General features: G+C 34.2%; 1 protein-coding gene across 2 annotated transcripts in view; it reads right to left on the bottom strand.

Annotated features, from left to right (window-relative positions):
• The window catches only part of LOC117234299, a 55,572-nt gene that overhangs the window by 11,255 nt on the left and 27,180 nt on the right, over positions 1-17,137 (bottom strand). Inside the window, exons 6-10 of one of the 2 annotated variants that reach the window (XM_033495376.1) lie at positions 10,662-10,878; positions 5,585-5,746; positions 4,970-5,167; positions 4,178-4,287; positions 789-1,132 (exon numbers count right to left, since the gene is read on the bottom strand). In XM_033495376.1, coding sequence (XP_033351267.1) covers positions 789-1,132; positions 4,178-4,287; positions 4,970-5,167; positions 5,585-5,746; positions 10,662-10,878 — 1,031 coding nt within the window. The remainder of the gene's footprint in view (positions 1-788; positions 1,133-4,177; positions 4,288-4,969; positions 5,168-5,584; positions 5,747-10,661; positions 10,879-17,137) is intronic. The other variant, XM_033495377.1, reaches the window with a different exon arrangement.

Genomic DNA, 17,137 nt, shown 5'->3' with positions numbered 1-17,137 from the left:
TGTTTATAATTGACGGAGTGCATCGTTTGAAAGAAAAATCAAAATAAACAATTTTATTGTCGCACATTTTCAAAAGGAAAGGAAATATTTTAATTTTCGTTGAATTACAGATTAGGATTGGTTCAACAAATTGTCGAGATAGAAATCGCTATATTGTGCCCATTGTGAATAATGTTCTTTTTTTTATCGAATTGTTTGCAACTTTCAATATCTCTATACTTTTTTTTTGAAAAAAAAACCTTTTTCATTTATAAACGAAATATCTTGCGCGATGTCTGTAAAAATCGGTTCACAAAACATCTCGCCCGTGGATGCTATAGGATTAACGATATTGAATTTTAACTCCATTTTTACACAAAACAATATTCAGTTGTATATATCGTAAAATAAAAAGTTGGTAAAATTTTTATTAAAACATTGTATTGTTATATTTAGCGATATTTCCTGTTCGTGAATGTAAAGGGGTTGTATTTTAACGAATACTCAAGAGATTAAAACAAGCTTTTACCTCGTAAGAGGTTAACAATGCTATTTAAAATTTCACCGTTTTTTCTAAGTCATAAAATATTCTTATATTATTCGTCTTATTATTATTCTATGTTAAAATATTAAAAATATAAAAATTAAAATAGAAATATCAGAATATTCGCACATCATTATTATTATTCTATGTTATCACTTTATATTAAAATGTTAAGAACATGAAATACCCAGCGTACAGTATTAACTACTTTTCTTCATAGTTTTTCATAAAATTCCTTTTTAATTAATACAATAACTTTACTTACGACTCGCGTTCTTCGAATTCATTTCGCGAACGGCCACAAATTCGCTGGATGTTTTGTCAATATCATTATGACTGCTCGCCAGATTATCCAGATTTTCCGTGGTTAGTTTCCGTTGTTGCTGAACGTCCGTCGACCCTTTCTCCTGATTATTCGTCGCCGATTTCGCTTGATCCTTGCAGGTGGTCTTCGATTTCGACTGCTTCGCGCCGATGTTGGTCGGAATTCCTTCCGTAGCAGTAGACAAGTCGAGATCGTGGGCGAACGCCATCACATCCAGCGCTGCGGTCAATGCGTCTCCAAAACCGGCCGTAACCGCTGAAACTTGAGGCTCGGCAGTGTTTGGACTGCGCAGAAATTGATTATCTCTCCTTCGGTATTATTCAAATAGCATCTGCTACTGGGGACTTTATAATTTATTAGGTTGTCCGAGAAATTTCTTTCGTTTTATGAGGAAATAATAGACGCACAACGTTTCTTGTTTTATATTTGTAACGGCACTCGACAGCAAAATAACACCGCTCAACACTAACTAGAACCGGACTATGGCAGCGCAGTGGTTAGAGCCTTAGGTTACGAACGTTCGGGACCCGGATTCAAATCCCGGTGGCCAGAGTCCGATTTTTCTTCCACGATTCTTAAATTAGAAGAAAAACAGCAGTACCCCAGCAGCGACATCTACAGCCAGCAGTTACAATTACCACGGACAACACTTACACCTCATATTATTTTGTCGAATTACGTACGATCCATTTTGTTCTGTTGAGATAAACATCGCGACATTTCACAGACTTGGTTTCACGTTTCTATAAAGGTGCACTGTTGTAAAAAAACACGTTTACGAAAGAAAGACACTTTTCGGGCAACCTAATAATTTAAATATAATTTACAGTTTACTTTAATAATTTGCCTATTTCGAGACCCGTTTTTCCTTGCTTTTCTTTTTTCCTCGCATCTCATTTGCATCAGCGATGTTTGATATCAGTGAAGTCAACAACGACGCTGATACATCGAGCGTTATTTCTACGACGTCAGTTAGTGATATAAAACTTGTTCTAGCGATTTACTAAAGCGCGTAAACAACACATAAAGAGCAACATGGTATATGTGTCTGAACATTCTTCATACGTAAAAAATTTGATTACATTATTTAGTTTGTCGTCTACTACGCAGGAAGTTCATACGGATTTAGTAAATAAACTAATGAATGTTTTTTAACTCGGTATAAGGCAATCGGTTCGTTAACTCTATCGTAAACAAATATGTTCAACAATCTCTCCAACACTATGATAGCCGAATATCAATGCGATTTACTGCATAAAAGTGAAATTCGAACGAGACCGAATACGATATTTTGGAAATTCATGAACTGCGTTCCAAATTTCGCCGAATATTTAAGTTAGAAATAGCGATGAAAAATTGGAATTGAATAGAATATGCATGAATTCTGTATATGTGAATATTTTACAAAATACGTCAATATTGATTGTAAAAAAGAATTTTAATATCCACCTTATTTTAATGTTATAACTCGTAATATTTATTGTGTAAAATATACGCGTAAAGTTTCGAGCGCTCAAGCTTTAACGTTTAAAGACTTTCGAGCATTAAAATCATCTGATATCGTTCCGTCTGATCATTTACGAGTCTCGTCGTTTTAAAAGTTCGAGCATCGAGTACAAATGCCGACCTAAATAAAATATCTTGATAAGTAAGGTTTGGTGGAAAGCTCTGCTACTCTCAAGCTAATTTCTACTCTTTGACATTTATTAAAATCAACCGCAATGAGGTGCCATTAAAATTGAAGTCCGATGCAGACGTTCTTAATATCAGTTGTCTGATATCGAATGCTATCAAACTCGCGTAAATTTTTATCGGTAATGCCCGAATTATAGAACCAATGAAAAAATATCGCATACTTATACAATATGAGCATATTAATATTTACTAACCAACAAACATATACAATACCGTACCATTATGATTAGACCACGGAATTCTGTGCGAATTTAAACTTTTCTAAAATTTTGCAGAATGAATTTATGTTAAATTTAAAGATGGAAAAATGCAGAGTACGAGTAATAAGGAAATATATATGAAATATCCAATGTAATAGAACAAACAATTTTCTATCTAGGTTCCACTCCTTTTTTAATTATCTTTCTAGAATTATGAAGCTGTATAATAAATATCCGTAGTCTACTCAATGCTTTCGAAACAAGTCACGTGTATAAGGTTGTTCAACTAACTGTATTGCTTGAAATATTGTTCTTGATAATATTAAAATATGTTCCAGGTACAACTTGAATGGTTTAGAGAGCAACGTAATTTCACATAATTAGCATTTTTCATATGTGAACGCGCACAGGAATATCGATGTTTTCTAAATCGGAATCATATATATTTTAATATATTAGCATGTATTACTCTCTTAGCGTGTCTCTACAAAAAAAGTGTTAATCTGTTTATTACCTATTCGTATATACTTTAATTTAGTAGATATTTTAACTATAATTTGTCAAATTTGACGTATGAGAGGCAAAGGGAAAGCGCGAAATGGTATTCCAGTGTTTTCGTTATCTTTGCCTTTCATACCTTAAATTTGACAAATTAAAGCTAAAATATCTACTGAACTAATAGTTTTCCGACTACAGGTTATAGAAATACGTTAACACCTTTTTATCAAGAATGTCGCAATGGATCGATTAATTTATTAAATTATATGATTTCACTTAAAGAAACAACGCTAACCATCATATATCATTTACGCGTTCATCCACTGAATAAACTAATCATGCCAAATGATGCTCTCCTCGAAACTATTCGATTTGTATCCTGAAATATTCCTTGATATTATCAAAAACAAGCAAAATATTCTAGGTGATAAAGTTAAGTAGATCGCCTTATATAGCTGATCAGCTACAATCCTCAGGATTTAGTCTCTTAGGCCTTGAACTCCAAATATTATCTCGAATAATATTATACTAGATTCGTTAGCACAAATTGGTAGAAATTCCAGTGCCTTCAGCGTGTGATACCATGACAGGAGTATTCAGAATGATGACACTATCAAGCATTATGGTCGACCAATATCATGTCCTTGGAGATAATAGTTTGTCGAATCACGTGTCATGCCCCTCATGTTATCAATATCGAATGCACCGCATTTACTGACGTTAATATCGGATTTCGTAACCTTGATGCCTTGCATATTAACTTTCACAAGTGCAAGGTCAATTGTATCGCGTTCCATTAAGCCTAGACAATTTATGGTTCAGACTGGTCAGAATGGTTTCAGACCCCACGTGGGCCCCCGTTAACGAATCAATTAACGATCTCGATGTTACATTTATCACTTCCTTTGTCCTATAATGAACGCGACTTGATATTACCTTGTTCTGACAGGAGTGGAGAAAGATGCTCGGCCCCACATGACTCGTCGCAACGCCTCTCCTGTTATACCACGTTTCTTCAATTCGTTTATCGTCACTTTGCCTACGCGCTGTAAGCAGAAGCATTAAACATAAGGAGTTAAATTAAGAGTAACGAGATTAAAAAATTTCGGTGTAGAAATTCTACGAGAAAAGAGGAAGATAAGGCAAACTGCATTTATACTTCTATTTTAATTTCATTAAAAAATCCTGTAATATCGAAGTTAAATTAAAAACAATAAGGTGTAAAGGAATTAGTTTTTAAAAGAAGAGAGAAAGAGAATGCAAATTAAATTAATGCGTTTATTCTAATTTCTTGGAAATACTGTAATATTGAGATAAAGAAAAGATCGTGCAAGAAATACAGCTGATAAAAATTCATAACGCTACTCCGGTTATTCTTGTTATTCTAGTCGCTTAAAACGAAGATTTCGGAAAGTTTGAAACGTATCCGAACCCTTTAAATCGATTCGTTACTGTACAAAAATCCATTAAACATACTTGTTAAAGCACAAAGCTGATGGCTATAAAACAAGGAGAAACATAGGTTTGAACATAGGTTTGAACATGGATCTCAACTCAGCATGTTTTTTCCTGTTTAAAAAGCACTATGTTATATGTGTAACAAAATCTAACACCCATAATATTTTTAGTACTCGTTATCGTCGTTGATAATCACATATTTGTAGTTGATGCGACGTTAAAACCTATTTAAAAAAAAAAAAAATGAAACAACAGAGGAAAACACGTCACCTTCCAATTAGCCACCGCGCCTTTGCGTTGCTTCGCCTTGGTTTTCGATTTACTTTTAATAATCAGGACTCCGCGCTGTTCCGAGGCGGGGTTGTTCGGGTCATCTCCAGGTCCCAGTTTAATACTGTATTCTTGCAAATAATTCTGCGCATCTTTCTGCGCGACTGCACGCTCCAGAGAAACCACGATTTTCGCCCACTGCAACCAGTTAAACGCTCTATAATGGACTGCTTCTAAAATTTTCTGACATTTTAGCTCAATTTCTTAATTAATTCTTAAATTAAAAATAAGCAGAATATATGTTAAAAGTGATAGCCATTGAAAATAAGACCTTTACCAAATTCTTCGTTACACGTGTATACTACGATTATAATATGACTATTTCATCGATATATCAATTTTATCACATATATATATAAATTTTTTTAAAATTTACGTAACTATATTTAATCATACTTCAACGACATTCAAATACACGTGTATGACACTTAATTCTATCTGTAGACCTGCAGATCGACGCAAACGTATGATATACAGAACCCAAGGGATAGCAAACAATAGGACACGTTAATCTATGAAATCATCAATTAATTATGTCGCTGTACAAATATTTACTTGCTTCACCCATTCCTTCTCGCTCTGCTCGATCACATGCGCGTAAGTGTTGCCCATCATCGCAATCAGCATATTCAACAGCAGTATGGGCACCAGGACCATAAATATGGCGAACACCATCTTCGATAAATTAGGGTAGGTTGTGTAGCCGAGGTCCGTATACTGAAACGGACAATCGTTTCGCCTCGTTATCAGTATCGTCTCCAACACGCTCGAACGATCCGGAATCGCGGGCAGCGGATCGATAAAAATAATCGTGTCGCAAGCAAAAGTGCACGGCCATGGATTTACCAGCGGGAATCCAGCCGATTCTTCTGCTGCTTCGCGTGTTTAATTCGACGTGTTTCGACGAATCGCTAGACGAACCGTAAAACCGAGCAACGACTTTTAGCGGACATTCTACGCTTTATAAAGCTATTTATGTGGTGCTGGTGCTGGCGTGGTGCAAACTTTTATTCGTTTGTCTTTTTAAGGCAAAAAATAAAAGGAAAGAATATACAACATAGGGAAACTGATGAAATAGACCGAAAAATGTAACGTTATTCGCGCAGACAATTCGTAATTGAAATTCAAAATTAATGCGTACCGTAGCGTTCTATGAGGTGAAAAAAGGTCGGCTTTGCCGTAAATTTACACTTACCATTAGAGAAATTTTATTCGCAGATTATAAAGTAATCGCTGTAACAAAAATCGAAGTGTAACTGTATTTCGTTAAGAGTTTGCATCGCAAGATGTTTAAGTGGCGCAAATTCGATAACCTTTCTCTGTATGAGTTGGTCGGAAGCTATGCTGATTAAGTCGGTAAATTAAAATGCATAGAAGAATGACTATTACAAACTTTATCTCTGGAAATTTTCCTTCGAATTGATAATTATTTATGCAATCTTCTTACGACAAATACGTTTACGAAAATGAAATTCTTGTTTGAGACATCGAATACTAGTTTTGTACGTGTATAATGTGAAATTGGTATATTTCTAAAAAATGGAATTGATCAGTTTGAGGCTCGTATGACAATATCTCTCTAGACATTAAAGCTATGAAAATGTTGATGCGGATATAATAACACGTTTTACGATAAACAACATAAAACAAGTAGACGGTGAGTACGGGCTTTAAATGTTTTCAAATTTCTTGCTTAAAAGCTGAAGTAAAAAATCAAATTCCGATTTAAATTCGTATTAAAGTTCCCTAAAATACGTAAATTCCAATTTTCCCTCTACAAAACGTACATTGAATTCGAATCTCCACGGATATTTTTTTTTCACTCGGAAAGTTTGCCAATTTTTATCTAGGCATCGGTTTTTCAAATTTGATAATCTGCCGATAGATCGTTTTCCGTAGACCAACGATTCTAAGCAAATGTTTCACAGGGAATAAATTCCCTCCCTTTCGTCGCCCGACAGCATAATCGATTCGTTAATTACGCGAAAGATATACGAGATCTCGGGGAAACGCGGCGTGGCGCGTTATTTTCTAGCAGGTCCGGGGCCGGTCGTTGAATGTAATTCAATTAGCCACGGATACAGTGAGCGCGCGTTGCGAATTGTCTTGATATTTCATCGGTGAAATTCGATTAATTGAAACGCAGGAAACCACGCCGCGAGGCGAGCCAATTTTTCCCAACGCGCGTGCCGGTTTGCAACTCGCGATCTATCGATTGCCGAACGAGCGAGTGTTTCTCTTCGCCCCCTCTTTTTCCCCTTTTACACGTGCCCGGGAATTGCGCATAGCGCGAATGTTACATTAAAAATGAGTTTTCCGCGTTGAATATTCTCAACTGCGAAATGACGACTTTTTTTCCTATTCTTGTTTATGGTACAGTGGCTTACGAAAGTATTTGAGCGCTCCTGAAAACTTTTTATGGCCGTGACATAGGTCGTGTCGCTTTTTGACATTAACTTTAAGCCTGTAATAATAATACTTACATTTATCGTTGATCATTGTGTACTTTGTCATCATTTTTAGCGAACCCTTACGATCTCTCGATTAACTTTTTTATTGCATTTTCCAAACATTTGCGAGGCTTTGAATTAAAAAATACCTAATCTATTATCAACTTGATATGTCCGCTATCGTTGGTCTTTTTTAAATAAATATATCATGCGCGTTATATAAAACATTTTGAAATCTCATTGGTACTGTAATGAGACACAACTATCGCGATTATATTGGTAAAATATGAAACAGATTCGGAAATGTATGTGGCAGTTACAAGATACTCATTGAAAGCGTAACTTCGCAAAGATCACCAAAGTAATTGAATAATCAAGTATTCACTATATTGTATCTTTAAAGCTACTATTCATGCTGTATAATAATTATTCACTAAATGTAAAATACATTTTCAAACCTATTCCAGTGGTTTCAGTACTTTCACTGGTTTCAAGATAGTTGCGTTTCGTTGCAGTGCTATCGAAATTTCAACAAGTTTCGTATAATGCAAATAATACACTCGTAGAAAAATTCGGTGATAAACATTCGAATACTTTCGTGAATCACTGTACATCGATTCAAGTCGAAACGATACCGTTCATACTGAGAACCCCTGTTACTTGGAAATTGAATTTTCCTGAAACCGGAAGAATAGTTCTTTCATAGTATTGTTGTACCGTTGGTATCAAAGAATTATTCTTTTATTTATCTTTTTTTCCAAATCTCCTCATCCTCTTTTTATCTTCAACGAATAACATGGAAACAAGAATTCTTTGATAATTCATTTTGTTGCAGCAGTTTGGTGGATTGGAATACATTTACAGGATGATCGCGAAGAAAGAAAATAAGTTACTTGTTATCTTAAATAAAAAGTAGTGGAACTTTGAAATCCGAACTGAAGATACTTCATTTTTCATTTTCATTAGCGACGAAATTTCAATGATTCTATATAATTTTCTTTCATATCGTAGAAAATTAGATTTTAGTAATTGGTAAATTTTAAGTAAATCTTAACTGTAGCTTTGTAAAACTTTGTAAGATATTTTTTACTAGATTCTCGTGAATTATTAGTATTTTATTATTATTTTATATAGAAGCATCATTGCTAATAATACGAAACAATGATATACTAAAATAAATATAATTACAAATTAATAACAACACGAAATAACAATAAGGTAATCATTAACTAACCATTATGTCCTAATCGCCTTTCACCTATTATACTCCTTAATAATCAAGCATTAAATCATTAACAAGATCCAATCATTTATTTTATTATTATTTTATATAAAAACAGCAACATTAATAATACGAGGTAATAGTACACTAAGATAAATATACCTATAAAGAATAATAACGCGAAAAAATGATAACGTAATAGTTAAGTGATTATTATGCTAACCAATAATACTTTTAATAATATTTTTACACCGACTTAATGTATTCCTATAAATTATACTGGACGTTATTAAACTCGTACGAACGATTCGGACAATAAATCAAACGAATTACTTTGAAAAAATAAGAAGAACAGAAGATTCTGTCGCTCTAACAACGTGACGGTTTCTTGTAATCCGAAACGGGCCAACGTTTAATCAGAAAAACAGGAATGGCAAGTATCTCTGATTGAAACTGATTTACGAGCAACGTTTAAATTCTTAACCCTTCCACGGTAACCGCTACGAAAAAAGCTATGCTGGAAACACCGCTGGAAGTTATGCTCTCCATTGACATGCAGACACTATTTATCAAATTGCCCGATCCTTCTCAACATTCAACTTTTTCCTCCTATTGAAAATGCCGCGACTGAATTTATGTACATATGTACATAGAGCACGTAACAATCCGCACAACCTTAAAAAAGAAAGGGTGCAAACGTTTCAAAATTTCCTTTCACTCCTTTCAAACGTCAACAGTTTCCTTTACGCGTATTGGAGGAAATATTGTAAAGAAATAAACATGATCTCGATCGAACTATAATTCGTATGATGACGGAAAAGAATGTAAGACTTTTTCGATTCTGGAATCATTGGTTATTTTAACGTCCAGTTATTTTTTGGAAATACCATTTCGGCAAAGGAAATATTTAAAAGTTATGTTTACTAAGGCTCAGAGAATGTTCGATGGAATAAGAAGAAAGGTACTGAATCATTATTGAGGATGCAATAAAATCGAACATGTAAACGGGAAAGAACAATAACGTGTATTTCGTTTTTAGTAGTCAATGTCGCTAAAGTGATTATTAAATAGAAATTCAATTTACGAGCCGTGACGATCATATTACACCAATATAACGTACAATGTATGTTCTAATTCCTTTCAACTCTGTATAAATACTTGTGCTATTGCTCGTACTGATTGCGAATCCATTTAGTTAGTAGGAAGTAGTAACCAATGTAAGTTCAGTAAATATGTCTTTACAACATCACTGGTAACGTAATAGTGTGTGGTTGCTAGTAGCTAATAAGCCGCTGCGACACTAAACAAATAAATAGATAATAATAACGTATAACATACATATTACGTATGAAAAATAGTAAAACTTCGTCTATTTCTATTTTCCTCATAAATTTATCATTTATAAGAATATTACAATTCTGCGATAATAAAATAAAATGATTGAAATAAAATTTAATATTTAACAATCTCGTTATCGCATATAACACTCTCAATCCTGATTTGTATAGTAAGCAACGTACATAAACGATGTTTTATCAGATCCTCTCAAAATTTAAAAACTGTCAGCTAAATTATAAAAGAACGAAGTTTGTTCACTGCCAAATGATTAAGTAATTAATAATTCTCCTCTTCAAACATTCTACTTCTTGATTTGATTTCATAGAACCTTCTTTGCTTCGTTCTGGCATAAATGAACGATACACAAGAATAATGTAAATACATTGCTCTGTTACATGCTGTGTTATTAAGCGGGTGATGGCCTTAGTCCGCAACGAGCATTTCGTTCAAAACCTCGTTCAAAATACGGTGTGTTCATAGTTATGAAAGGGCAGAAGTAAAAAACGGAGATAAAGAATAGGCGTGCATCCTAGCAAACATGTGTGCACGTGAATACATACGACGATAGTAGAAATAACCGCGACAATAAAACGCTGATTTATAGGAAACGGGGGAGGCTTACGTTATAATCGCCGAGGGTTATCTGAAACAGTGCCATCCAGGTCGAGTGATAGGAACTGTAGAGGGATGATTTCACTCCCGGGAAGCCTTTGTACAAAAAGTAGAACGACTGGCAAAATCCGAACAGCACCACCATGTAGATTATCCCGAAGGTCAACATGTCACCGGTTATCATACTGTAGACCATGGTAACGAATGGACCGGTCAACCGGATAGCGCTGTTAAAACAATCGAAAGATACATAAAGGTATATATGTGTGTATCAATGGCCGTACGATAATGACGCGTTAAAACGCGTCGACGATCAGATATAGTGGTTGCATCGTTTGTCTGCGCACAGATTTCGTCGTGCGTCCTTCTGTACGAATGCAAACAGCCAGAAAGGGTAGAAAGAGCGATAGAGAGCTGGTATGTATTACTGCACTGCGGTTTTCGGTCCATTTTTGGTTTAATAGTATCCTGCTGTTGCTAAAAAAATTCTCCTTCTTTAATTTTTGCTTAATATTGCTTTATATAATTTGCTAATATTTGCTTTATTGCACTTTTGTATTTACAATCTGTCAAGAAGAGACGATACGTAAATATATGTAGTTATTTCGTAACATGCGGCTTTTCATAAAAGAATCTTTCCTAATACGCGTGAATTTAGATTTCGCTTTTGTCACAAAGTTGATTTTTTTTCTTTTATTTTTTGATACTACAATAGTCTTTTTGATTAATAAAACAACAGTGAGACTAGACTATAAAAATTGGAGATCTGTAGCAGTAAACCGTTAATTGTATTCGAATAAGGAACGCTGCACACAGGGTACAACTTATGCAAGAGTGAATTTAGCGCTAGTTAGTGTGTAAGTATAACGATAAGTATTGTTATCCAATCTAGGTAGTTAAGCATGTATCTACGAGAGCTCACCCCAGAATAATTAGATTAGCTTCAGCGTCATTACGGTTCAGCTGTTACGTTTACGGTATTATCAATGTTATGGGGTAATTTTTGTAAAAAGAAGTTGTAGGCAATGAGCGTTTTTTTTTTTTTAAAGAAAGCCTTGTACGTGTGTGCTATTGCAGTCTTATCACGGGAGATAACAACCGACATGATCGATGGAACTGGATGTCGTCGTGAAAAAGCAGCATTAAATGTTACAGTGTCCAGGTTTAACGTATCATAAAAGAGAGTAGTAGAAAGAATAGAGAGAGAATACTGGATTATTCAACCACAATTTGGGTCTTATGGTTTTGATTCCAGTGGAAGGTTGATTATACTGGTCTGACAAAAAATTTGTCTATGCATACATTTTTCTATCAACTTTTTTATTATTGACAATGCATTGTAATAGTGTGACACGTTCACGATTTATTATTTCATGCATGAATCCATACAGCGATCTATACCTGCATCAGTCATGCTCGGGGTCAGAAATCATATATTCTTCTTTCTACATATTACAAATGTTTCTCTTTTATTCGTTCATTTATTTTTTTTTCGATAAGTTGTAGAGAGAACATATACAATAATCGCGTTGTTTGTGAACAATAAGTATCAGTGAATATTTCCGTATTGTTTCTATTCAAGTTGCGCGGAGCGTCTTGTTTTGAATAATGACGAAACAGATTGTCTAACCATGGAGTGCTTCGGTTCAGTTAGCGTAGTTTGCTTCCTAAGAGAGAAGATACGTAAACCTTCTAAGCAAACATGTTCTTTTATGAAGCTTATCTCGATGGCTTGATACCATACATAAGATGTATTATTGATTTTGGATAAATTTTACCTTTGCGCTACTTGCTCTTGCATATCTTATACGATACTTCTTTATACAAAGTTACAGCTCGAGCAGATTATTTAATCTAAGATGAGCCACTTATTCTATTGTACGTACCAACATTAATTAAGCTAATTAAACTACATAGTCCCGCGCCTACATACGAAGAAGATAGTTTCTGCTTACAACAACAATGCTTTCTATTCTAAAAAGTTATTAGTTATATTACATCTTTCACCGTAGCTAAACAGTTAACATAAAATAATAACATTCTAAATGATAGTACATGTGGCGTTCTTTACGAATTAACTTCTGGCACGAGACATAAAATTAGCAGTTTCGTAGCTAATAATTTTTTCATGTGTTCTGAAACTAAACGTTGCTTGTGAAAGGGTAAATCTAAAATTGGCTATCCTAGAATTATCAGAAATATATAAATTACCAAATCTCTTTTAAAATAAGGTTTTTTGTCCTTTTCACATTTTATTACACTATGGAAAAGTTTATAGTTTATACCATAGTTCATGCTAATCATTACACATGTTTCGTGCATTTAGTTGATAAATGTACGGTCCTAGAATGTTCAAGGCTGTATTAATATTAGGTTGTCCGGAAAATGTCTTTCTTTTACAGACACATCTTTGATAACAACGCATCTTTATACAAACATGAAACCGACAGATTTGTCGAACATTGTGATCTTTAGTTTGATAGAATAAAATGGATCGTACGTGATTCAATAAAATAATATAAAACGGAAAATGTTGTGCATCCATTATTTCCTTATAAAATGAAAGAAAGCTTTCGGACGACCTAATAATTTTGCAATAAAAATTAAACTAAACTATCTGTAAGAAGGAAAGAGGCAGAGATTCTGTATTAAATATTCGTGGAAAAATATGTATAGGTGAAAAATATAAATCTGCGATCTTCAAGAAGCGCCGCATCGTTCTAGTAATTTCCTCTCTATTTTCCTTTTACTTTGTCTCGTATCTCAAAGAGATTCTCGCTCTTCAGCGAGACGCAGCTTTAACAACGATGAAGCGTCACTGTCATTGCGATATCGATGAAGTCTCGTGTTCCTTTCAAAGGTACCCGTGCATCGTGCAACAGATATCGATCCTTTCTGTGTTTACTGTCAACGGATGCAATCGTATATAACGTGAACGTGTTTAACGTCAGTTTGTAGACAGGAAGGCAATGACTGGCGTTTGATTCCTGAATACAATGCGATTACGAAGACACTGATCTTCTAACTATCGTTACCAATGGTTCGTTAAAGTTACCCGAAAAAAGTGACATTTAAAAACATTAAAGATTAATATCGAATGACACTAATGATAATTTATCAATTTATTATTGGCGAGAGAAAATTTGAAGTACAGGAATAAAACGATGGGACAAGTTAAATACGTAACTATTTTATTCTATATGTATATCATGATATTAAAATCGTAGAGATATGCCAAGAAGTGAAATTTAAGCGATTCATTTGAATTCCTAATAATTTTTGTATCTGCATTAAACACAAGCATTATTTTCAGTGTAATTCATCGCAATTGCTTGATTATTGCCGCAACAATGTCATTATATACTTTTCCAGGTATTCGATTATTTCTTTAGAAGCAAATATTCTGGGAATTTTACACAGAACTGGTTATAATGAAAATGTAATAAATATAGCAAAATCAATTCAACATATTTATCCGGTCGCTGAGTTTTATTAATTATTGCCTGTAATACAGTGCGTTTTATTTAAAATAATTAAGATCGTGTCCACTATACCGTTAAAAGATAATTCATATGAAAGATCCTTGTCAACCCGTCGATGTTTTACATTCAAAACAACGGGATAATTAGCTTATGTTTCCTTTTCTATCGTTTATTATTCTAAATTTTCATAAAAATCAATACAGTAGTGTCATTATCCGGACGTCTATTATCCGAATACCTTAATATCCGAACGTTCTCTTATTCGAACACTTTGTTATCCGAATATAATATTTCCAATAACAGACGCTTTCTCTGTTTTAAAAGTGTACATTTTTACTGATGTTCATATACAATGTATCCTTTTCTTTATTTTATCGAGTGGATTCTGATTATAAGAACTTAGTATGAAACTAATAGCGTTCTATTATACGAAAGAAAATACGACATAATTAAAAAGCTCGAAAGTGGTGTAAGTACGATAGAATTAGCGAAAGTACACGATATTGAAAAAGCGATAATCACGAACATTAAAAAATATGATATTGAAAATTATCTAAAGCGTGTAGATGTCTCAGGCACTGGTAACATTAGAAAAACCTTATATACCGATGTAACGAATGATGTTTCGATTGCAATAGAGGCGACTAATAACAACGATTTTACACAAATGGAAAGAGCAAACGAAAGTATTAATGGAGTGTCTTCTCATGTCGAAGCATTGGCAAAGTATTCAGAAAAAGGCTTCGATGTTTCGAAGTACAAAAAGATTGTGACTCTACGCAGTTACTCATGTTGAAATAATTATGTGATTTAGTAGCTAGAAAGATATGGAAATAAATATTTCAAGAAACTATCAATCTTAATTGGTATTCGAATAAATGAAATTTTGTATCAGAAAAGTGACAGTTCTATTATCTGAAAATTCTATTTTGTTTTATTCGTTTTGTCTCCCTATTAGATCGGATAAGGGAGGCTCTACTGTACTTCGCTTGTTCGTGGCAGACCTGAAACTGGAATATTCACCTCTTCAGGACAGACGTAAAATTGGAATATGTATTCACTTCATCAGAACAAGCTTTAAATTGAAAAGATCTCGAAACATTGGAACAAAGATAACTACTAAAAAAGCACGATCGAAATCCAGAGAACCACAAATGCATATGTCGTCTAATAAACATAGTAAAAATTACAAATTTTAATAACTATTAAATTAATAAAAATCAAATAATTACTAGCTCATAGTCTGTCGATCCCTTCAACAACCGCCCTACCACAATACCCATACCTCTACCAGGCTGCGTAATTTATTCGCGAGCCACGCAATAGCTCTAGACAGCGGACATAATTGCGAATGACGTGGATTTGAACTTTGTAGCGAAAACCTAGTGGCATAGTGCGTAATATAAGAGATCACATTGTACCTTTCGAGTTTGTCATCGGTTTACAGGTCATTCCGAGTGGACCGTGGACAAGTTCGAAACAAAATGCCGTGAAGAGAGATAAAGTTACTCCTATTACCAGTGCTATCGTGTTGTCGATCGCTCGTCACGTTAGCTGTTTCATCGGCCGTTGATTATCCGATTTACCAACGCGATCGGCGTTCAATGAAATTGAAGCAGCGCGTAATTCAAGCCGAAATCGCGCACGGGACAGGACAATGGTCGCGTTTCCTGAATCGAGCGCCAGCCGAAATCGATTTTCGCGACACCGCCAGACAAACGACAGAATGGAACATTTTTAATCTTTCGTTAACACGGATAGACTCTTTCGTTACATTTTTCCTTTCTTTCTCTTTTCCCTTCTTGTTGATAAGGATTTAGAATCGTGTCGACTTCCGATCTAAAAATCTACAGACGTGCAACATGACATATGCTGCAATTAAATTTTATGAGAAGCTTATATTAATTTCTTATAAGTAACGTTCGAATCCAACGAAGCAAAGAAGAGTCGATGCATATGGAAGTCACGTATAGCTTATCCGTGGAACAAAATTCATCAGAAGTAAGCTAACTTATTGGATTAAAACGATCTAAAGGATCAATTCTTATTATTCAAACATTCAGTGGATTTAGGGAAATAAAAAATTAGATTTACAACAATGTTCTAATGTTATTAATTTAATTAATTTTTCATAATATAATAATTCAATTTTGAACTTAGTTCTGTTCAAAGAATAATTATAAAAGGTTCTTTCAAGCGTAATAGGTGTGTGATATAAATCGTAGATCATACTATGCGCTTCAGAACATTGACCAAAACTATAATAGATAACTATAAAATCAGTCGTAGATATTTGTCAAAGAAGCGAATCTTCCTCGTTGCTTAATCCAGATTTTATCAGTTTTACACATCGTTCGTATTTAATTTGTTCCTTTCTTTTCACTTATTTTGATTTGATATAGCGTACGGGTAAATTGGCAGAATTGGATTATGTAAAGAATAGGGAATTATATAAAGTCAATAGAGAAATGACAGAGTGGAGGAGGCATCGATCCAGGTACCATTAGCCAGACCGACAGCTCAGTCCCTTCTCGCTTCCGTTAATCGATCGGTGACCTTATCTTGTCAAGAGTTACCGGTAGTCATAAATCTTCGGTTTTTCCTAACGCGCGAAGTTCAAGGGAGGATACAGTCGCTGTAGAAATTAATAAAATAGAGATGCACGAGAGAGTTACGAAGATGGTGATAGTCGGAGATGTTGAATCTATGGAACGTGGTAATCTTTTATAAGTTTGGAACATGTATAATGAAAGTTTTAATGAAACTTTTTTATATATATTGTATAAATTTGTTGCTTCTCCTTTCTGTTTATAGGTATCATGTTCTAATCTGATTGTTTAAGAAGAAGCTATTTTTTGTAATAGGAATGAAGATATATAATGGTAACATATAATGCATAATCTTATATGTTTTAAAATTAGAAGCTGATTTGTATCGTATAGAGAAGTATCGTTACTTTGAGCGTGGAATATTTTTCACCACTTTCTTGTATCTTGTAGTTTAT

The sequence above is a fragment of the Bombus vosnesenskii genome, unplaced genomic scaffold (genome assembly GCF_011952255.1).
Source record: "Bombus vosnesenskii isolate JDL3184/JDL3185 unplaced genomic scaffold, Bvos_JDL3184-5_v1.1 scf7180000013304, whole genome shotgun sequence".
In the NCBI taxonomy this organism is placed as follows: domain Eukaryota; kingdom Metazoa; phylum Arthropoda; class Insecta; order Hymenoptera; family Apidae; genus Bombus; species Bombus vosnesenskii.
The sequence above is the reverse complement of the archived record's forward strand: the minus strand, read 5'-3'. Positions and strand labels throughout refer to the sequence as shown.